General features: G+C 42.9%; 1 protein-coding gene across 6 annotated transcripts in view; it reads left to right on the top strand.

Annotated features, from left to right (window-relative positions):
* Pcmtd2 (protein-L-isoaspartate (D-aspartate) O-methyltransferase domain containing 2) overlaps positions 1-16,738 on the top strand; it is a 19,895-nt gene extending 3,157 nt beyond the window's left edge. For 3 of the 6 annotated variants that reach the window (XM_078052267.1, XM_078052269.1, XM_078052271.1), the window contains 5 exons: positions 1,018-1,348; positions 5,652-5,754; positions 6,394-6,565; positions 11,724-11,847; positions 14,107-16,738. In XM_078052267.1, the coding sequence (XP_077908393.1) occupies positions 1,042-1,348; positions 5,652-5,754; positions 6,394-6,565; positions 11,724-11,847; positions 14,107-14,483 (1,083 nt within the window). In that variant the 5' untranslated portion in view covers positions 1,018-1,041 and the 3' untranslated portion in view covers positions 14,484-16,738. Of the gene's footprint in view, positions 1-723; positions 874-1,017; positions 1,349-5,651; positions 5,755-6,393; positions 6,566-11,723; positions 11,848-14,106 lie in introns of all 6 variants that reach the window. The other 3 variants (XM_078052266.1, XM_078052270.1, XM_078052268.1) reach the window with 2 other exon arrangements.
* The last annotated feature ends 5,310 nt before the right edge of the window (positions 16,739-22,048 follow it).

Consider the following 22,048-nt stretch of genomic DNA (forward strand, 5'->3'; position numbering starts at 1 on the left):
GTTGTCTGCCCCAGTGTTTCCTTGCTGCCCTCATTCTATAGTTGGAGACCCACAGGACTGAGAGGAGCACTGCAGAGTGTTTGAGTTAGTCTTCCTGGGGTGGTCTTTTCCCCAGAAGTTGCACCTGAGTCACCATCTTGTGTGAAGTAAAGCTGAGGCTTTGGAAAAGGTGCTTGGAGCCAGGATGAACTGTTTCAGGAGGAGTAGGAGCACTCCAGGTGAAAGAGCATTTCCCTGTGCAGTAGATGAGGACTCAGTGTTGCAGAAATTGGGCTGAAAGGTGACAGGCAGGTGCTGCACATTTTCCTCCCTGAAAGTAATTTGGGAGAAAGTAAGAAATGCACTTTTGGGAGAGTTGGAGAACTGCATGGTGCATTCAAAAGTGGGAGAGGGGAGTTCTGGTAGCTGCTGATCCTGCTCCCTAGCTTCAGCTTTGAAGTTCATTTTGTGCTTGTTGCAATAGGTGTTTGCCACAATGTGTTCTCTTTGGGAAGAAAGTTTTGTTGATATTTTGTCCAAAATTGAACATCAAAATACCCAAATGAACACATTGGATGTGCTTGACTTAAGTGGGTCTTTTTGTGTGTAGAGGTGTAGAATTACCAGACAAAATTTAAGACACCACTTAAATTTGAATTTCAGATAAACATCATTTTTTTTTTTAGTATTATTGGCTCGACTTTCTTTTTTTTTTTTTTAACATTTTTAATATTTATTTTCTAGTTCTCAGCGGACACAACATCTTTGTTGGTATGTGGTGCTGAGGGTCGAACCCGGGCCGCACGCATGCCAGGCGAGCGCACTACCACTTGAGCCACATCCCCAGCCCTTGGCTCGACTTTCTAATTGAACTGGGCTTTTCTTCTAAATCTGGTATCTTTCATCTAAATCTGGAGGGTTGGGTAACATTTCATCTGTATTATTTCCAGAGGTTGAGAATTTGAATTTGGTATATTTAGATCTTTTATTGTTTTGATCTTATTCTTAATGTAAATAATTCTTTGATTTTGGTTCTAGTCTTGCCTGAGTGTAATTCTGAACATGGGCGGTGCGGTGAGTGCTGGAGAGGACAACGATGAGCTGATTGATAATCTGAAGGAAGCCCAGTATATCCGGACGGAACTGGTAGAGCAGGCTTTCCGAGCTATCGATCGTGCAGATTATTATCTTGAAGAGTTTAAAGAAAATGCCTACAAGGACTTGGCATGGAAGCATGGAAACATACACCTCTCCGCCCCATGTATCTACTCAGAGGTGATGGAGGCCCTGGATCTGCAGCCTGGGCTCTCATTTCTGAACCTGGGCAGTGGCACTGGCTACCTCAGCTCCATGGTGGGCCTTATTCTAGGTGAGTGTAGAAGGAGAGTGTGCAGCTCCCTGGATCATTGCCTGAGGTTGCTCTCTTTGGGCATAAAGTACAGTCTGCTAACTGCATGTCCTGTGAGAGACTTGGCCTCTCTGACACTTGCCAGAAGTGTCGTCATGGTATGGTGGGTGGCCAGATGACATGCACCTATGAGTCCCAAGTTCTTAGGGCCTCTCTCCTGTCTCTTCTCACTTTCAGCCTGCAGTCTGTCATGCCGATGCACCACCAGGAGAGGAGGGTAGATCTTGAACTTGTGATTTCTTGACTTAACCACTGTGTTCCCTTTACTCCTTTCCCCTGAGAGTCATTATGTTCCTTGGTAGTTTAAGTTCTTCTAAGTAGTTTCTATTTGTTTTAAGTTTGATACTAAAAGAGTAATACCTGTAAGTTTATGTACTTTTAAATAAACTTTAGGAATGGAAGCAGTTTCATAGGTTATCTTACTTGAAGCCATTTAGCTCATTTTCCTGAACAGTTTGTGGCAATCATGTGGGAATAAGGCCATTTCTAATATTTATAGAGGGGGGATCAGATATCCAAGGGTTTACTGAATGTTTGCCCTGTGTAAAATGCTACACTGGGGGAAAGATGTGTGCTCTTACTCTGAGTGAGGTGGGATGTGTTTGCCAGGGAAATGGAAGGAGTGGCTCTGTGCTATGAGAGATGCTCTGAAGAGGAATTGGGCTGGGTTGCTACAGCAAGCTGGGTGGGAGACCCTGGATGTGGCTGGTGTGGTGTGGCTACAGTTGGCGTTTTTTGATATTGGATCTGATGGCATTTGCTGTTGGACTGTTTGTGGCTATGAAAGAAATATCAGGAACATCCATAGTGTGTTGGGTGTGGGCACACTCCCGTAAGTCACAGCTACTTGAGAAGCCAAGGAAGTGGAGTCCCTTGAGCCCAGGAGTTTGAGTCCAGCCTGGGCAATGCAGCCAGATTGTGTTTCAAAACAAAACAAGGATGTTCACAGTGGCCTAAGTATTTGCAGTATGAAATTCTGAATATTAAGAACGGCTTACAAGTCAAGGAGAACTCATCACCATGTATGTCAGAGTCCCTGCTTTTTGTAATTGTTGTCACTCTGGAGAACGCTAAGTCACAATTGATTTTTTGTGGATATGGAATAAAAAGTTTGGATTCTTTTTTAAGTTTGTGAACTTTGAAATTTGGTGAAATTTGAGACTGGTCACTTGGCTCTAGGTTATAGATTGTTGTCTTCAACTTTTAAAGTGCGTATGGTTTTGTTTTTAACTCAATCTTCTTACCTCAATTTGTTTTGGTTGAGACTGTTGTGGTTGTCATGGTTTGAGAGCACAGTGCCCAGTTGATTTATCATTTTTAAACTTGCCAGTTATAGTCTGTCTCCTCATATCAGAACAATTGGAGGAACCTTGGCTAAATTGGTGTTTTTGGGGGAAGTAGACTTTAAAACTGATTAGATTAGAAATGCTATTGACAGGAGAAAGATGCTTGGAAAGCCTGACTCTAGCAAGCCTGGGCTAGCCTGCTGCTCTGGATGCCCTAGAGGTAAAGAAGAGAGTGCCTGCAGCTTGATGCTGTATCCTAGACACCCTAGATACTGTTGCTTCTCCTTTCTAGGTCCCCTGGGTATTGGGAATTACACTTGAGTCTGCAGGAAAGTGTGTGTCTTCTGCTATGGTGAGTGTGGGCAAAGCAGCTCTGGGGTGTACTCTCAGTTCAGAATCTTGGCTATTTGCATCCAGATGCCCCAGTGTATTTGGCCTTTTTGCCACCTCACACACCTTACTCCAGAGATCAGACCTTGTTGGCCTTTCAGCACCTGTGCACACTAGGTCTGGGTCTCCTTTGATGCGGTGGCCCTCCTGACCCCACTGCCTTCCCCTGGTTCATCCTATCTCACCTGCCTCCCTGTGCTGTTCTGCAAGCTCCTCTCCCCTTAGCCACAGTTCTCCTTTACTTCTTTCTTACCAGTGAGGGGTGGATGGTGGTTCATGAGATAACATGCCTGAAGGAGGGGCTTGTATGTGGGAGCTGCTCTGCTTGGAGGGCTCTTGCAGTCTGACCACAGCATGTGTGGTACCATGTTCTGAGGCACTACCCTGCCCACCATATCATGCTTCTCTGCTAGTGGAGGATCTGTTACTGCTGTTTGGTGGGTGAGCTGCTTGGGAATAGGGACCATGTCCTATATCTACTACTAAATAGAAGTAACTACTTAGCATTTTCTAATTTTTTTTTTCTTTTTGGAGATATGGTATTGCTAGGTTGCTCAGGTTGGTTTGGAACTTGTGGGCTTAAGGGATCCTCCTGCCTCTGCTTCACAAGTGCTGGAAAATCAGGTCTAGTGAATGTTTGACACTGAAGTTGGGGGATTAATGAGAAAAGGAAGGAGGGGTCAAGTGCACACAAGCTAGACTAATGCGGATTCAAGTCAGTGATTGGCAAGGGTCTTAAAATTTGAAACACTTTAAGGTTTGATGTTGTAACTAGCAAACATAGTACTTCTCAGGAAGAGTGTCTTGATGAGGGAATGTTTAGCAGCAGCTAAAGATGTGTGAGAGATACTAAGAGAAAAGAGTAGAGGCTTGGCCTGGGGAGAGGGCTGTCCAGATGTATCCAGGAGCCAAAGTGCAGATATCAGGTACACGGACATTTGCTCATTCATCAGTATTTCTGTTAAGCTGTGGGTTTGAGTACACTGTGAGTATAGTGTATATGTCTAGTCATAAAATCCTACATGCCCCATGGGTTTGCTCATGTTGAGTTTTAGTGATGGGTAAGGTGAAGCATGGAGTTTGGTGGACTTCTATATCCATGTCCACCTCCAGGTAAGCACCACCCAGAACAATGTGCAGAGAAGGTGCTCACACCCTGCCCTGGTGCTCTGTCTTCCTTTGCATTGCTGAATTGAGCCTGGGTTGAACTTGGTGTACAGAGGTGTAAGCTGCTTGTAAAGTGTTCTCTGCTTGCCCCAAACTAATCTAGAAGCATGTTTACAGGAGGGAGTGCTTTTCCTCATTGTGTGGGCTTGTGAATAGTCTCACAGTTTTATTTCAAATTGTGGAAACATAGCCAGAATTGGTGGCACACTCCTGCAATTTCTGATCTCCTGAGGCAGGAGGATTACAATTCAAGGTGAGCCTGGGCATCTTAGACACCCTCTTGTCTCAAAAATAAAATAAAAAGGGCTGAGGATGTGGCTCAGTGCTTGCGTAGCATGCACAGGCCCTGTGTTCTCTCTCCAGTACATCCAGAAAGCAAGCATACAAACGAACAAAAAAACTTATGGATACATTTCTTGTGATACAAAAAATGTCTCATTGTGGGGCTGGGGTTGTGGCTCAGCAGTAGAGTGCTTGCCTAGTATGTGCGAGGCCCTAGGTTTTATCCTCAGCACCTCATATAAATAAATAAATAAAATAAAGGTATTGTGTCCAAGTGCAACTAAAAAATAAATTTAAAAAATGTCTCATTGTGCCTTTTTTTTTTTTTTAATATTTATTTATTTTTTCTTAGTTCTCGGCGGACACAACATCTTCGTTTGTATGTGGTGCTGAGGATCGAACCCAGGCCGCACGCACGCTAGGCGAGTGCGCTACCGCTTGAGCCACATCCCCAGCCCTCATTGTGCCTTTTAATAATAGTTTTATTCTAACAATAATTAAAGCCTGTTTTGTGAGAATTATTAAAATGCCTATGTCTGAGTGTTTTGGGGGACCTCTTAGTGGGAAACAGAATTGCCCTAAATGCTGCCTCTGGACAAGCACAGCTGAGGCCTCTATCTGTCCCATTTGCATGTTTACTTTTCCTCTGTAATTTAGTAGGAAGACCGTGAGCTCTTGGCTCCCCCACCCCATTTTCAAATGATTCTTATTTGAGAGCAAAGAGACCCAAGCATCTGTGTTGTGAATGGGGTTGCTGTATACATCAAAAAAGTGGCTTGAGGGGTTTAGGCCTGCCATTGTGCTAAGACAGCCAAACCTTTTGGGTTTTTGCTGGATGTGGTAACCACACCTGTCCTCCTAGCAACTTGGAAGGCTGAGGCAGGAGGATTGCAAGTTCCAGGCTAGCTTAGGTAATTTAGCAAGACCCTGTCTCAAAATAAAAAATAAAAAGGGCTGTGGTGTGGCTCAGTGGTAGAGCATTCGTGGGTTTAATCTCCTGTAAAAACAAAAAACCAAAAACCTTGTGAGTTTATATATAATACATGCTAAGTTAGATGTGTTGCAATTAATGAAGTAGAAAAAGCAAGCAAGTGTTCTTTCTCTAGTGCTAAAAACTTTTTTATTCTGAAACCTTTTAGGTCCTTTTGGTGTGAACCATGGGGTGGAGCTACATTCAGATGTTATAGAGTATGCAAAGCAGAAACTGGACTTCTTCATCAGAACAAGTGATAGCTTCGACAAGTACGTCAGACACTGGAGGGCGTGAAATAGAATTTAAACTTTGGTCAGAGAGAAGTTGGCTTGAGTGTGCAGCTGCCTGCAAGCATGCCTGAGCTGTGTTGGGATGATCCCAGGTCATCCGTGTGCCTCTTCTGATTGTTTTTATATTCTGTAAGGACTTTAGGTTTTCTGATTCCTGTGTAAAGACAGTTTTTCATTAGTACGAGAAGAAAACAAAAATTTTTGTCTTGCTAAATTTTCGTGTTTTCAGTATAAACAACTTTTTATCACAAAATTGTTTGTAAAATACAGTTGTTCCTTTTGTCTTTAAACAATTTATATAACTGCTTTTTGTCACTTTAGGATAAGGCATCGAAGTTCTTATTTTAGGAATTAGACTTATTAGGGAAACAATGTGCTTTTTCCTTCTCTCCCTCATCAAGCCGTCCAGCCTACCTTGACTATATAGGCCACTTTAAACTTGGGGCATGCTCATGGTGTTTACTTGCACTGTATGGGTTTTGGAATCGTGGCTTCAGCTCCTGGCTCACAGTTCTCTGGGTTGTACAGTGAACCATAACCTGAAATCAGTATGAATTTTTGTATGGTCTTATGGCAGTATGGTACAGTCACTTAAAGAAAATACATTTTTCTTTCCAGGTTTGACTTCTGCGAGCCCTCTTTTGTTACTGGCAATTGCCTGGAGATTTCCCCAGATTGTTCTCAGTATGATCGGGTGTACTGTGGGGCAGGTGTGCAGAAAGAACATGAAGAGTACATGAAGAGTCTTCTCAAGGTTGGAGGAATTCTGGTCATGCCCCTGGAGGAGAAGGTCAGACTCCCTGCAACTGACATTTTGTGCCTTGTCTGCCAAGGTCTCCTCTGCATTTTTTGTAGATATATTCTAGTAACAGCTTCCACCATCTCGTGAGCTAGGAGACAGGCAGTCACAGGCATGGTGTTGGGCCAGCTCTGACTTAGTTGTGTGGCCCTCCCTGTTCCTCTTTTCCTTCTCTCTCTCCTCCTTCTCACTCCTTTTCTCCCCTCCTCTTTTCTTCCCTCATCTCCTCCTTCCTTCCTCACCCTAGTTATTCTAATTGTTATTACAATTATTCTAATACCAGAATTGTAATTTATAAAATTATCATAATTATTTCATTTTGTTAGTCTGCTTGTTAAGTACCTTGGTGGTGAGTACTTTATAAGAATCTCTGCTTCCTGGGAGTCTTGTTCCAAGGCTCTGGTTTGGCCATGCATGTTTGTGTGTGTTTAGGTACTGTGTTTCATTGGGAAAAGAGATTATAATAAATGGTCATGTCAGTCAGGTGTGAATTGGTCCTTAGGAGAAATTTCTGTCAGTTACAAAAAACCAGGAAAAAATAGAAATGTTATAAATTAGGAGGTTGTGCACTTTTGTGCAATTTTTAAATATTAGCATTTATTTTGTTCCAGAAATAATACCCATTTTAGAAAATCTAGAGAATCTGAACTAAGAAGAACTGCTCATAGTCTTAATCTAATGACTATTAGCATATGATTCTTGTAACACTTTTATTTTACTTATTTATTTTTTTGGTACTGGGGATTGACCCGGGGATGGGGGGGATTTGCCACTGAGCTACATTCCCAGCCCTGTTTAATTTTTGAGACCGAGTCTCAGATCTCATTAGGTTGCAGAGGGTCTGGCTCAGTTGCTGAGTTTGGCCTTGGACTTGTGATCCTCCTTTCTCAGCCTTCCAGGTTACTGGGATCACAGGCCTGTGCCAATGCACCTGACTTAATTCTTTTAATTTGTGCTGCTCTTTTTTCAAAAAGATTATTGAACATACTGGTTGTAACTGACATTGTTTTTACCTATCAGAGTCCAGGAATGTGATTTTAAGTCATCCACTATTCTGTATCATTTTGGTGCCTACACCGAAATGCTTGTTGAACTGTTTATTACTGGCTACTACTTTCAAGCATTAGATGGTGTGTACTATATCACTATTACTCACTCTTTATTATAAAGACATTAATGAATGCCCCTAAGTTTAAAAATTATAAATATTTTAGTATGTAACTACAAAAGATAAAAGCTGTTTTTAAAAACATTGTTATAAGACCATTTGTAACATTAATAGCCAGTAGCCATTGTAACTTGTTAATATCTTCAAATATCCAGTTCATTTTCAGATTTTCCTTATTGACTGAGAAATTTCTTCCCTGTAGCTTGTTTGAAACGGGATTGTGTTTAAGGCTGGTGTGATGCCTTTGGTTTGTACAACTCTGAAGTGCTTTTAGGTCTAGAGGTTCTCGCGTCTTTCACTTTCATTTTTTCTTTGCAGCTTATTGGTTCAAGGACTCGCCTTGATGTGTCCTGTAGACTTTCCTGCAGTCTAGGTTTTGCTGTCCTCTGTCCTCTGTTTTTTCTGTGTTGCTGGTTGGATCTAGAGACCTGATTAGGGTGCTGTTCGATATATTTTGGGGAGGAGAGCACAGGAACATCTGCCAGGTATTGAAATATGTGGTCATTGTTTGGTACCCATCCTCTGTTCAGGATGCCCACATCTGCAGATGCTTAGGCCTCTCATATAAAATCACGTATCGGGCTGGGGTTGTGGCTCAGCTGTAGAGCACTCACCTAGCATGTGCAAGGCCCTGGATTCGATCCTCAGCACCACATAAAAATGAATAAATAAAATAAAGGTATTGTGTCTATCTACAACTAAAAAATCAATATTAAAAAAATCATGTATCATGTCATTGGCATATAGCTGATGTACATCCTCTGGTCCCTTACAACACTGATACAATGTAAATGCTTTGTAAATAGTTGTATACTGTATTGTTTACAGAATAAATGACAAGAAAAAAATATGTACATGTTTGGTAACATTGTTTCCCTGAGTGTTTTTGATATGCGGTTGGTTGAATTTGCGGATGCAGAAGCCTTTGATACAGAGAGCCATCCTGACTTTTGTGTGTAGGCACATCAGGCCTGTTGTCTATTTTTTCTGATGCTTGTGGCCATGATTTAGAACCTGATGGATCATTTCATTAGAAACTGTAGAATAATACCCTTTTGATTTTTTCATTTCTTCTTTATTTAGTAGCTATTGTACTTCTATGAAGAGAAAACCTCTCATTACTAATTAGATTCCCCTAAGGTAACTTTATACAAGACAGAGAGGATAAATTTTGATTCTTAACTTTTATTTATTAATTTCTCAATAATTTGATCCTCTAACATCTGCCAAAGGTAGTGATCACTGAGGTTTTGCTTGCATTTTACCATCTTTATGAATTCATATTCCTATGAATACCATCTTTATGAACGGGCCTCATGTTTTAGTACTGGTGTGATTCTCGCCTGTCTCGGGCCAGATACACCCTCTGCCTCTGTGATGGCTCTGCTGCTTTCTGGTGAGAAAAGGCATTGCAGGCTCAGTCTGTATGGTTTTTGACCTGAGGGTGGGAATTGGTGTTGAGAGGCCACAGCTGGGGCCCAGAGTGCTCATTGACATGGGGTTTGTGTGTGCAGGGATTTGTGGAGCCAGACAGTTTTGCTTGGTGTGGAGATAGAGTGCACTGTGGGTTTGTACTGGCAGCTTCCAAGCAGATTTCAGAACCAGGGACTTTCTGAGGAGCTAGTCTTGGCCACAGTGCCACCCTTCTCTCTGCTGCTTGTCTACCTGCAGTGATAGTGCCACCCAAACTAGTTCAGACCTGTTCAGATCTTACTGCTACCCACCCCTCCACCCCCCACCCCGTGCCAGGGCTCAAGCCCAGGGCCTCCACAAGCCAGGCAAGTGGTCTACCACTGAGCCACACCCCAGCCGAGATTTTACTTCTGACGCACAGCTTACTCCTTTCCTTTCAGTTTTTAGGGGTTACCGTTCTAGGTGTGTCCTTCCTGAAGTGGTTACGAGGCTCCAAGTCTAAACAGGGACTTTTTTCCCTGGGCTTGTCCCTCGTACCCTTGCCTGTGGTGACCACCGTGTGGTGTGCTTTTAGTATAAATCTCTTTGCTTAAAAAAGTACACAGGCAAACTTCTTCCTAACCCTCCTTCAGTGCTTCCACTGTCTGCCCACCCGGCCATGTGTGAACAGGATTTGTAGTTTTATTTATTTATTTTTTGTAGGTATTGTATCTATTATTTCTAAGTATTTGGTGTTCACTGTATCTGGAAATTCTTTGCCCCTTCCTGTTGTCTGTTTCTAAAACCTTTCGTTGGTATAGAATGAATATGGTTTATTGATGGCACTTTGGCTCACTCGTCCTCTGCTGTCACTGACAGTGCTCCCAGGAAGGCCTGTGTGTACACCTCTTTGTGATGTGACTGTCCTTGTATCTTCTCCAGGTACAATCTCACAAATATTTTAGTATGTAACTGCAAAAGAGAAAAGCTCTGCTCTCCTCACAAGTAGAAGTGCTTGCTCAAGGCTGTGTGCTGTAGGCTTTGCCGATTCAGACAGTGCGGGCAGTGCAGTGGGAGTGCCGTGTGCTGGCTGCCGCTGCCTCTGAGGGCTTGGGCACCTGTCTCCTCTGCTCTTTCCGCTCAGTGTTGTTGTGAACATTTCTCTCTTACACAGGTGATGTTATCACTCTGCTTTGTGGTAAAAATGCACTAGATTTTTCATTGGAATCATTTTATCTCCAGATAATTTTGAGGATTGTGGACATAGTTATGATATTTATAATATTTCTTCTGTTCATCTAGAATATGAAATGGGGTTTTATAGTTTTATTTAAGGACTCACACATCATTAATTGATTATATTTAAATATTTTATATTTATTATAGCTAGAAATTCTTTTTAAAAATATCAAGGGCTGAAGGTTGTAGCTCAGTGGTAGAGCACTTGCCTAGCATGTGTGAGGCACTGGGTTTGATCCTTAGCACCACATAAAAATAAACAGAACAAAGGTGTTGTGTCCATCTACAACTAAAAAAAAATTAAAAAACTTTTTGCTAGTATATGAGAAAGTAATTAACTTGTTGATATTTATAGTACATGGGCCAGGTGTGGTGGCACATACTTGTAATCCCAGCCACTCCGGAGGCTGAGATGGGAGGATTGCTAGTTCAAAGCCAGCCTCAGCAACTCAGTGAGACCCTGTCTCTAAGTAAAATGCAAAATAGGGCTGGGAATGTTGGCTCAGTGGTTAAGTACTCCTGAGTTCAATTCCCAGTACAAAACATACACACACACACACACACACACACACACACACACAGTACATGGCTACTTAACCTTTTATAGGATTTGCCAGCTTAGATATTTTCAAAAGACTAACATCTAATTTTAGCATGATCAAAAATAGTACCGTGACCTGTTTAGGCTGATTGGAAACCAGCCTTGGTGGCAGCTTTGCTGTCTGATTAGGTTTTCTGGCCCTTATACTCTATTTCAGAAGAAATGTCTTGATAGTCAACACTACAGTGTATCACCACCAAATTCCTGTGCACTGTGGGGGGCCGTCAGGACATTTCTCCAGAAGGAGCAGAGTAGTCGCCCAGGTGTCCAGAATGACATGGAAAGTTGAAGAGTCCAAGTGCAGCCATGCCTGCCCTTGGTACTTTTTCTGCACCCTAGTTGTGGCCAGGATTCAGGATTGGGTGTGGCTGGGCTGGGGTGGGGTTGTGCATTTTCAGTTACTGTGCCTAAAGTTAGCCCCTCTTCAACCTAGAAGAGCCCAAGAAAGATGTCTTATGAGAATCCCCACTGTTCTGATCTCTGGTTATTTTCTCCCACTGTCCTTTCTCTAGTTTCTCTGTCACAGATACTTTCTGTAAACAGAGGTGTGTCTGGGGCCTTGGGTAAATTCCATCTTAAGAATTTTTCTAGGAATACTCATGAGCTGTACTCATGCAATACCATGTTATGGTCCATGTTGTCAGGCAGTTTTATTTTAGTGTATCTGTTTTATTTATTAGAATGATTGCACTCACAAGCTATCTAGTAGACAAATTTTTTGGATATTCTCATTTTTGTCTTTGGGATAGTTGACCAAGATAACGCGCATAGGCCCTTCTGCTTGGGAAACCAAAAAGATTCTGGCTGTTTCCTTCGCTCCTCTGGTCCAGCCCTGCCACTCGGAGTCAGGAAAGTCCAGACTTGTCCAGCTACGTGAGTAAATGCACCGTATTTGACGTACAGATCTTTTAATCTCATTAGAAATTCAAAAGGAAACAAGATTTGTAAGAAAATTGGATGTTCACTCCCCACTGGAACCTTAAGATTGTACAGGGGATTTTAGGCATTTAAAAATTATAACCTGTTTGTAACCCATCTTAGGTTATTTTAGGCTTCTTTTAAATCTGTTAAGGGCTGCTACTGGTCATGCCATTGATAGCAGTGGATTCTCAGAAAGGGAGCTAGCTGGTCCTGCCTGTGAACACTGAAACCGCTTGACTCATTTGCCGGGAGAGAGTGATCACACTTGAACCTGCTGCCACCTGGGCAGACCAAGGACAGACAGTGTCCATGCTCCTCTGCCATTGTGGGTGGGGCTTGCTGTGAGCCGTTGCATTTCCCTTCTTCTGGGTGCAGAGCAGAGAGGAGCTGACGCCAGAGTAGCATTTCTCCTAGGATTTTATGATTTAAACAGTTCACACAGAAATGAGAGTTCCAGCTGATTTGATTTAAAAAAGAGAGTAAGAAAATATCACACATAGTTCCAATACCCAAAGACAGTATACTTTAGCAAATTCCTTCCAGAAATATTTTTCAGATTGAGAGGAATCATTATCAAATAATTATACTTTTCTAGTCATATGACATAGATTGGTCCTTAAAATTTGATAACAAGCAACAGTGGAAGCAGCAATAGAAGGGGCTTAGAGGGACCAAGGAAGGTTGGATAGAAGGTGGTGGTTGTGCTTGGTCTCGAGGTAAAAAGGAATTCCTTAAAGAGAGGGGAGGGGAGGAAAGGTCTTTGCAGAAGCAGGGCAAAGTTAAAAGTGCATATTCCCAATGTGGTCGAACGTGGGCGTTTGGGAGAAGCTGGACTGGTGTGTAGGTAGATCTGAGTTCACGAGGAGGCTGTGGAGGGCCACCAGACATTCAGGTGCAGCATGTTGCCTGCAGGGGGAGTCTGTCAGATGCATGTTCTAGAGATCTGAGCAGCATGGAAACTTCTCGCAGATGCTGCTGTTGGTAAGGGAGGTTGCTAGAGCAGAGTTTGGGAAGGCAAGGGCTCTTTTGGAGTGTTTATGAGACTTTTTATTGGTCTTATTGAAAGTGTTTCTGTGGGAGGCAGAATCAGCCCTGGATAACAGTCCTGATGGCAAGTTGGCTGTCTGAGATGCTTGCTCTGAGGGAGGCCTTCAAAGCCAGTGCTGGTGGTGCATAGTCACCTGATGGTGCTTAGGGTTCCCAAAGTAAGAAAGATACTCTGAGCTTCTGTCTTCCTGGGCCAGAGTTTCCTAGATAAGTAAAGCCAATGGAGACAGTGGGGTAGGAAACTAGCAAAGATAAAGCCAGTGTACCTGAAGGTGTGTAGCTTGGACATGCCCCACTCGGGTCACCTCTCAGCTGGGTGGATAAGCAGGCAGGCTAAAGACCAGAACCAGTCAGGATGCTGTGGGCTCTGCAGTGAGAAAGGTTCAGGGGTGCAGACCTTTCTGAGGAAGGACATGGGAGCCTGAGGTGTCCCTTTTGTGTTGAGGCTGTTGTTTGGGCCTGGACTAGAACCTGGTCTCTTACGTAAAGCCTCAGAATGGATGTGAAACCAGAGACACAGGCATGCCAGGAAAGGAGGATGGTGGACTTTGGAGCCTTAGGGAACAACACTGGGGGTGACAGGAAGAGGGATTGAGACCTAGGGATAGCTGTCCCTGTGGTGTCTCAGGAGCTGGGTGGCCATGAGAAGAGCCCTGTGTGCTGCTGTCCCTGTGTGCCAGTGTCACTCTGCCTCAGGTGCCAGATGATCTTTTTCCTTGTCATGCTCTGGGGATTTTGTTTTTCTCTACTTTAATAAAAAATTTGCTCTTATCTACTTTAACAAGAAACGGAACAAATACTCAGTTTATAAGTTGCTAGAACAGTGTTAAAATAGATGGAAGAATGTTAGCTCTGCTGTGTAACCCTGCATGGGTTAATACATGAATGAACACAGTAAATGATGACAGCTTGTCAGTTAATTCTGCCAATGACCGGAGCCAGGCAATATTGCTTTCTCTCCTTTTCATTGTTAAAAATTAGTGTACCTGAACTTGCTTTGGGAAAACCCCAGAATGCAGATGAGAGCACTTATCAACACTTGCTTAAAAGGTGCTCCCATTCTGCAGTGCTTGTGAATAGCCAGTGAGTTCAGGTGCCATTAGGTTCGCACCTTCAGGCTTTGTGGTGTTGGCTCAGACCCTCTTGCCCTCTTGCTGTTTGCAGCACCATTGGCTGTCCGCAGCCTCCAGGACTTGGCCCGCATTGCCATCAGGGGCACCATCAAGAAGGTCATTCATCAGGAAGCAGCGAGCAGAAGTGGAAGTGGACTGAAGAACACGCCTCGGTGTAAACGAAGGAGGGTCCGCCGCCGTAGAATGGAAACAATTGTCTTTTTGGACAAAGAGGTCTTTGCTAGTCGTATTTCCAACCCCTCCGATGACAACAGCTGTGAAGACTTGGAAGAAGAGCGGAGGGAAGAAGAGAAAACCCTGCCAGAAACCAAGCCAGACCCTCCAGTGAACTTCCTACGCCAGAAGGTCCTGAGCCTCCCTCTGCCAGACCCCCTGAAATACTACCTGCTTTATTACAGAGAAAAATAAACTTCTATTTGAAGGGAGAAAGCGAGGAAGAGCCGATTGGAGTCTGATTGTACCGTCTGAGGTGTCTCCTGGGAGCAGATGCCATGGGAAGGGGATTGCTGTACTCATCCGTGTCGTAGTTTTCTTTTTCTTTGTGTCTCTAAAGTTCTGATTCAGTGCTGTGATTTCTTTAAACATGATCTGACAGGATGTACGCTGCATAGAAGAGTGTTTTCCTCAAGTCAGGAGGCTTGGTTTAGCTCTGCTAAAACACTGAAGTGCAGCAGAGACGATGTTCTGCCGACTGCCCCCCCCCCAATTCCCTGAAGGCACATGCACACATCAAAGTGCACGTGAAGCAGAATTGCCTATGGGAGGTGAAGCTCAACTTTGTAAATATATGAAATCTTTTCTCAGTGTGATGTACCACTGCCCAGGTTTGAATTTTATGGTACTGGCTTCTTAATTACTGGCGCTGAGTTTTGTTGAACTTGGTTTTCTAGAGGGGAGACATTATTGAAACACCCTCCCTTATTTTAATCAACTTAATTAAATCTTATGTGAGTTGTCAACTGTAATTTTTGAAAGGAAAAATTGTGTGTGGGGGAGCAGGAATAAAAACATCAAACTGCCAGCTGTCTTTTTGGAATTTCAAAGAACTTCCAAGAGTGTTTTTCTGACCCCTTTTGCTACCTAAATTGTAAAGAACCACTGTCATGTGATTTCCTGAAGCATATCTTGAAAACAAAACAAGCTCTTTATTTACATGTGTAAGTAATACATCAAAGTGCTTCTGCCCTGCCCATCGGGATGATGGTTTATCTCACGTCTTTAAAGACCTTGATGGATTCCATGGTGTTGGCTTGCCCAGTCCTCAGCAGGTAGAAAGTAGACTAGGGAGCCTTGCAGACAGCTTGTGCTGCTCGACTTCAGTTTGCTGTCTCTCTGTGATCACATTAGAGTATTGATTCATAGATTTATCTTTTATAATTCTAGAGAAAAAGAGATTTGTTAGTTTTGTAAGTTTTCTTAACAGATGTATGTATTTTGGTAGCTCCATTGCATTAGAACAGTTCAGCTCAGTGATTTGTGAGATCCACCTTCTCTAGGCCTTGTTTTGAGATCTTTCTATCAAGTTGTGGGTCTAGCAGTCAGATGGCAAAATGATTTGAAGTTACTGATTCCATTGCTGATTCTAAAACATTGGCTGTTGTTAAAGAATTTTTTTTTTTTTTTTTACCCAACAATAGACTGGTGTAAACTGTTAATAATGAGTGCATGTGCTGACGTAGGGTCAAGTGTCCCGGTGTTGGTTCATCTTCCCCAGCATGAGCTGACTCACAGGGAAGCCTTTGCTGTCTCTCTAGGTATCGTAGCTTGACTGGTTATTTTGGATCTTTTCGCTTTTTGATTTTTAACACAATATAGTCTGCATGTGTAGCTGGGAAAACATATTGCCGTAGATTGGTAAATATACACTCTTTAAGGAGAGTCAGTTTATAGTTTTTACCTGCCTTTTAACTCAGAACCAGGCTTCATTGTTTCAGAGAGAAATGCATGATTTAAGTTTACTTGCTGATACTTTGTAGTTTGCAGATCCTGTTGACACTATTCTCATTGATGTGTAGGCTTCTATGTACATGGAAATCTGTGGACATGATATTAAAGAATGATACCTGTGAAATGTTACATTAGGTGGCTTGGCTGATTTTCCCCCCTATAATTATATATGGAGTGCATTTTTTAAAAACCACGTTTGCCTTTATGCTAGATTATAAAAATCACTATAATACATAAGAGATGTTTCCCCTATATGTTAAACTTTTTCTAGCATTTTGTGTTTATATTTTGTTGGTTTGTGATTTTTAAACCAGAATTCAGTTAAAAATATAGTTGTAATATATGTGAGAAATAGGTTGGTGTAAAGGAAAATTATAAGTAAGTTTTCTTGTGATTAAGCACCTCACACCAGAATTCACCATAACACACACTTTGTTTCCAGAGGTGTCGTCCTGTAGTTGTATTGTCAGCAAGGCCGTACTATTGTATCCTGATGGCTCTTTACTGTTGGGGTCTGTGTTTCACACAACTTATCTGAAAAGTGGTAAAAGCCATAGATCTGTGCACAACAAGTATGTAATATGAGAGTCAGTATGTACATAAAAATCTTTTCTCCAGCCTGGAAATCCAAGAAATTTGAAACAGTGATTTTAATGAGCTGACATATATGAATAAACACAGTAAATAATAAAGGTAGTTATGATGTTTTACTCTCAGCATTGCTTCTGTGTCCTGTGTGGGATTTAAATTCTCGACTGCATTCTTAAAAAAAAAAAAAAAAAACCTCAAAAAATACTCCTTTCCCCTTCATTAGTGTATGTTTCTTCTCACCAGGTACTTGGATTGCTTGGTTCTGCAGCATTTATAGTGGATGTAGGGAAGGCCAACCACTGTTCCTAGTTAATAAATGAATAGGCAACTTGAAACATACTTTGAAGAATGTCTGTTAGATGTTTTGACACAATTTCCCCTTATTCTGAGGATGTGAAAGGATAGCATGTGTCTTAAAGTACAGGAAAGTTTTTATTATTTACTTCAATTAGTGCAGTCCATATAAAATTTTACATTTGTATGTAAATATTTAAGAATGTGCTATGTGGAAGTTGTATACCATGAAGATGAAATCTTATTTCAGAGACTTACATGAAAAACATAAAAATGTAAAGAATAAGTGAACCAAATGGATCCAGGGATCTGAACTTGAGGTCCCAACACGAACAGGCTGAATGATGTGGTGGAAAACAAACAGGTAGGGATCATTGAGAATCTGTAGCTCCACCAAAGCAACAAAAATGGTCAGAAAGTTACCTAACTTTTAAATATTGGGGATCTAATCAATGGGCAGGACCCAGGTGAGAGCTCTAATGTAATTACAGGAAGAAGACATTTTTGCTTGCTGGCCTTGATGAGTGGGATCAGGGGTTGAGAGTCAAGGATCAACATTAAGGCCAGGATCAAGGGTTAGGGTAGAGGTTAGGACTGCAGGAGGTGTGAGAGGTAGGATTTGTCTAGCTCTGTGCTTCAGAAGCAGCAGGGTGGAGATTCAGTTACCACTCCAGGGAGGCTGACCTCTTGTCCCTCCTTGTCCTCATCCTCATCCTCCCATTGCCCTCCCAAGATTTGAGAGCTGAGGCCAGAGTTCTGGGTAGAAATGGAAGTGACCTCTGGGGCTGGGGTTGTAGCTCAGTGGTGGAGTGCTTGCCTGGCATGTACAAGGCACCAGGTTTGATCCTCAGTACCAAATAAATGTAAAATAAATATATTATGTTCACCTAAAGCTTAAGAATAAATATTTAAAAAAAAGAAATGGAAGTGACCTCCTGGCAGTGTTGTGACCTTGAAGGATCCTGCTTCCACTCCCACCTTCTTGTGGGGTGGGTGTAGGGAGGCAGCTGTGGTCTGAAGAATAGTGGATGGCGCAGAATGAACCTGTGTTCTCCTAAGGCTGCCCCAGCAAAGTACCACAAGCTTGTAGGTCAGAACCATAGAGCAGCTGTCTCACAGGTATCAAGTCCAGAAGGGGAAGTCATGTGTCTTCGGGGCCTTGCCCCACACTGAGGCACAAGGGGAGGGTCTGTTCCAGGCCTTACTCCATCTTCTGTAGTTTCTTGGCTGTGGCAGCAGAGCTCCACTCCCCACCAAATGTTTTCCCTGTGTGTGTTCCCTTTTAATAAAGACAGCCATAGTGGATCAGGGACAGCCCCGAGGATCTCATGTTAGCTTGATCATCAGCAAATACCCTATTTCCAGGGCTGGGGATGTGGCTCAGCAGTAGAGTGCTTGCCTAGCACATTCGAGGCCCTGGGTTTGATCCTCAGCACCACATAAAAATAAATAAGTAAAACAAAGGTATTGTGTCCAACTACAACTAAAAAATAAATATTTTTAAAAAAATACCCTATTTCCATATGAGGGTACCCTCACATGTGCTGAGGCTGAGGACTTCCACATGTGAGTTTTGGTACATGATTCAACACAACAGTGTTCCTGCCTCTGCCAATGTGCCCCATGTCCCCCAGACTCCGTGGATCCTCCTGGAATGCCCCACCCCTTTCCAGCTGGCCAGGCAGAGCACAGCAGGGCCTAACTGTTGGGCTTGGGACTGGTGTGGGGTTATCTACCCAGTAGGGGTATAGTAAGATAGTTCTGTGTTGGATGCACTGAAATATTGAAGTAGGATAAAATGGAGGCCAGTCTGGGTCTAGGTAATGAGCCATGGGGTCAGCTCCCTGGGGGCTGGCAGGAAGAAATATTTGCAATCCCAGATTCCAAAGGCAAAAGCCTCTCTGCATCAGGTAGGCATCCTTCCTGCCCTGTGTGTCCACAGACTCAGGTTTTTGTGGTGAGCATCAGTGGAGCCAGGTCTGGTCAGTAGGGGTGATGCAGGCCTAGAATGGATCTTCAGCACCAGAGGGTGAGAAATATGTGATGTGAGGTGAGGTGCAGACACCTCTGCTGCAGTCCCATGTAAAGTGTTAATGTGAATCCACTTCCTGGAGTTGACCCAAATATTTGTCATCATGCCTGAGAGGCTCTTGAGGCTTCATCTGCGACCAGGTAAGTGACACCCGCAGGTGGGGCACTGTTGTATGGCCTGGACACAGGTCCATTTGACTCAGATTTTCCTTGAGTGGCACCTGGAGTCTTAACCCTGGGCTGGAGACTGAGTGGGGGTATCGCTAGGCTTCTGGGCCTCCCCTTCCCTCTGTATCCCTAGCAGAGCTACTGTGAGCTCACCTGACAGTACACTTGAGCATGTGGTGCTCATTACCTGCTGATTTCTCCTCACTGAAGGAGGGTGTAGAGAATCAGATGGGACTGTGTTACTATTACTGTCCTTGATGGAGTCTGCCTGCAAATGGGATATTCTGTCAAGGTATAGCTAGGTAACTGCGGACATGCTTGAAAACGAGGTGTCTGCTGTCCTTGGGAGGACTTGCCTGCAAACCGGATGTTCTGCCAAGGGGGCTAGGAGGGCGCTAAGAAAAATTTTATTATCTGTTCTTAACAAAGAGAGAGCTCAGCATACTCTGGGCCGAGAGTAGATTAACCATGAGAAGCGGGTCACTTCTGATTAGAAAGTAAAACTTCTGTATGCTATGTTTAATTAGCTGAAAGACCTGATTTATTGCTGTCGGAAGGCTGTCTTCTTTGTTCACAATACTATAAAAAGATCACTTGTACACAATAAAGGACTTTTTTTTTTCTGCTGCTGCTTTGCTTGCTCTGCTTCTTCTTTCTTTTCTCATGCTGACCTGCAAGTGAATTACTGCAACATTTGGCGTAGTCAGAAGGATCCAGCATCGAAAGGGTAAGCACCCCGGGTTAAGAAAACGAAAGGGGGTCTTTCAGAACTAACAAAATATCGAAAGGTATCGCCCCAGGTTGAAAGAGACTTTAGGGGGACTTTTAGAACTAATATCGAAAGGTATCACCCTGGGTTGAAAGAGACTTTAGGGGGACTTTTTTTTTTTTTTTTTTTTTTAAGAGAGAGAGAGGAGAGAGAGAGAGAATTTTTAATATTTATTTTTTTTTTTTAGTTCTTGGCAGACACAACATCTTTGTTGGTATATGGTGCTGAGGATCGAACCCGGGCCGCACGCATGCCAGACGAGCGCGCTACCGCTTGAGCCACATCCCCAGCCCCTTTAGGGGGACTTTCAGAACTAACATAGGAAACTCCCAGTCCTTAAAGGAACAATATGTAGAGTTACTACAAGGATTATTGTATTCCATAGGTGTGAAAACATCTCATAAGATACTCAAGGAATTATTTAAAATTATATAATGTCATTGTCACTGGTTCCAGTATCAAACTAAGGTCCAGTTAAATTTAGGGGAATGGAAATTGGTTCAGAAACAGCTCCATAAGCAGCATCAGGCTGGGAATGTTATTTCTTTGAAGATTTGGACATTGTGTAGCGCTATTACTCAAGCATTACAATTATTAGAAAGCAATAATGAAAAGGGCTCTCTTTGTGAAAGCCAAGTTAATACATCAGAATCTGATAATAAGGTTAACAAAACGGAGCCCAAGGATATTTGTGATACTATAGATGACTCTCCTAAATCAGATCTGGGTGATGAAGAAGATTCAGAAAGTTCAGATAGTGACTCCAGTATGAAAGAAATTATGGAGGCCTTTGTGGAAAAAATGAAATTAAAAAAGCAAAGGTCCTCTCTTAAACCTACTACTCCATTCTAATGCTTCTCTCTTCCCAATGACAAGGTATAGAGTTGATGTGGGTAGAGAACAACAACGTTTTTCGTTTCCTCTTACTATGATACATGATGATGATGATCTTGCAGCTCCCCCTGGTGGTCTTGTTGATCCACCACATTTGTTTCCTATAACTAGACAACAAAACCTTCAAAATCCCCCAATGATTGAAGTTCACTATACTGCAGTGGAACACAAGTTTATTAAGGATTTAAAAGCTGCAGTCTCTCAATATGGCCCTCAGTCTCCTTTTGTGTTAGGAATGTTAGAAAATTTGGGAACTTCTAAATTACTTATTCCTTTGGATTGGGAGGCATTAGCCAAAACAGTTTTGGAGGGATCTCAATGGTTACAGTTGAGAAGTTGATGGGAAGATGAGGCACAAAAACAAGCTTGAGAGAATGAGGTTCAAAATCCCCCGGGACCTATGGAGGATAAGTTAATGGGGGAGGGTAATTACCGTGCCAATAGAGAGCAGGCTCAATATACAGATCCAGATCTTCAGCAAGTTTGACAGGTTTCTTAAGAGCTTGGAGATATGTGATACCCACTGGTCAGGCACAACCTTTCTTTACTAAAACTATACAAGGGGTTACAGAACCTTATACTGATTTTCTTGCTAGACTGCGTGTTAGGTCAGTGGCGACTTGGTGGCGACTTAGTGTCAACTTAGAACAAAGCAGCCCGAGCCATCAATCAGATGCCAGCGGAAATGCCTGTCAATCAGCCAGATCTCCTGACTAACACCTGTCAATCAGCAGAACCCCCTGGCCAATTCTGGAGTTCAGCCAACTCCCCTGACCAACTCCAAGGGGGCAAAGGGACCCTAGAAACACCTTTTCCTGTCCCAAGCCCTTCTCTTCCTGCTGTAAGCCCCATAAAAGTCCAGTCTGGTTGAGCTTCCACGCGGGTTCTCCTCAGACCCTTCCCCTGTCCCCGCCTGGGAGTGATATCTCAATAAAGCCTATTCAGTGGCCCTTTTAAATTTGCCTCCTTTGGTCACTGCCTGTCTCGCCTGATCTGACACTGCGTACTGCTGTAATGAGGGCAGTGAGTCAAGATCAAATAGCAAAGGTATTATTGGAAACATTAGCATTTGATAATGCAAATCCTGAATGTAAGTGTATTTTGGGGCCATTAAAAGGGCAAAACACCTCATTAAGTGAATATGTGAGAGCTTGTGCTGGAGTGGGAGGAATTGAACATCAAGCTTCTGTTTTTGCTGCAGCCATGACTGGAGCTCTTAAACCCAATAAATCAGGAACTTATTTCAATTGTGGAAAAACAAGTCATTTTAAAAAGGATT

This window comes from Ictidomys tridecemlineatus, chromosome 5, assembly GCF_052094955.1.
Source record: "Ictidomys tridecemlineatus isolate mIctTri1 chromosome 5, mIctTri1.hap1, whole genome shotgun sequence".
Taxonomy (NCBI): Eukaryota; Metazoa; Chordata; class Mammalia; order Rodentia; family Sciuridae; genus Ictidomys; species Ictidomys tridecemlineatus.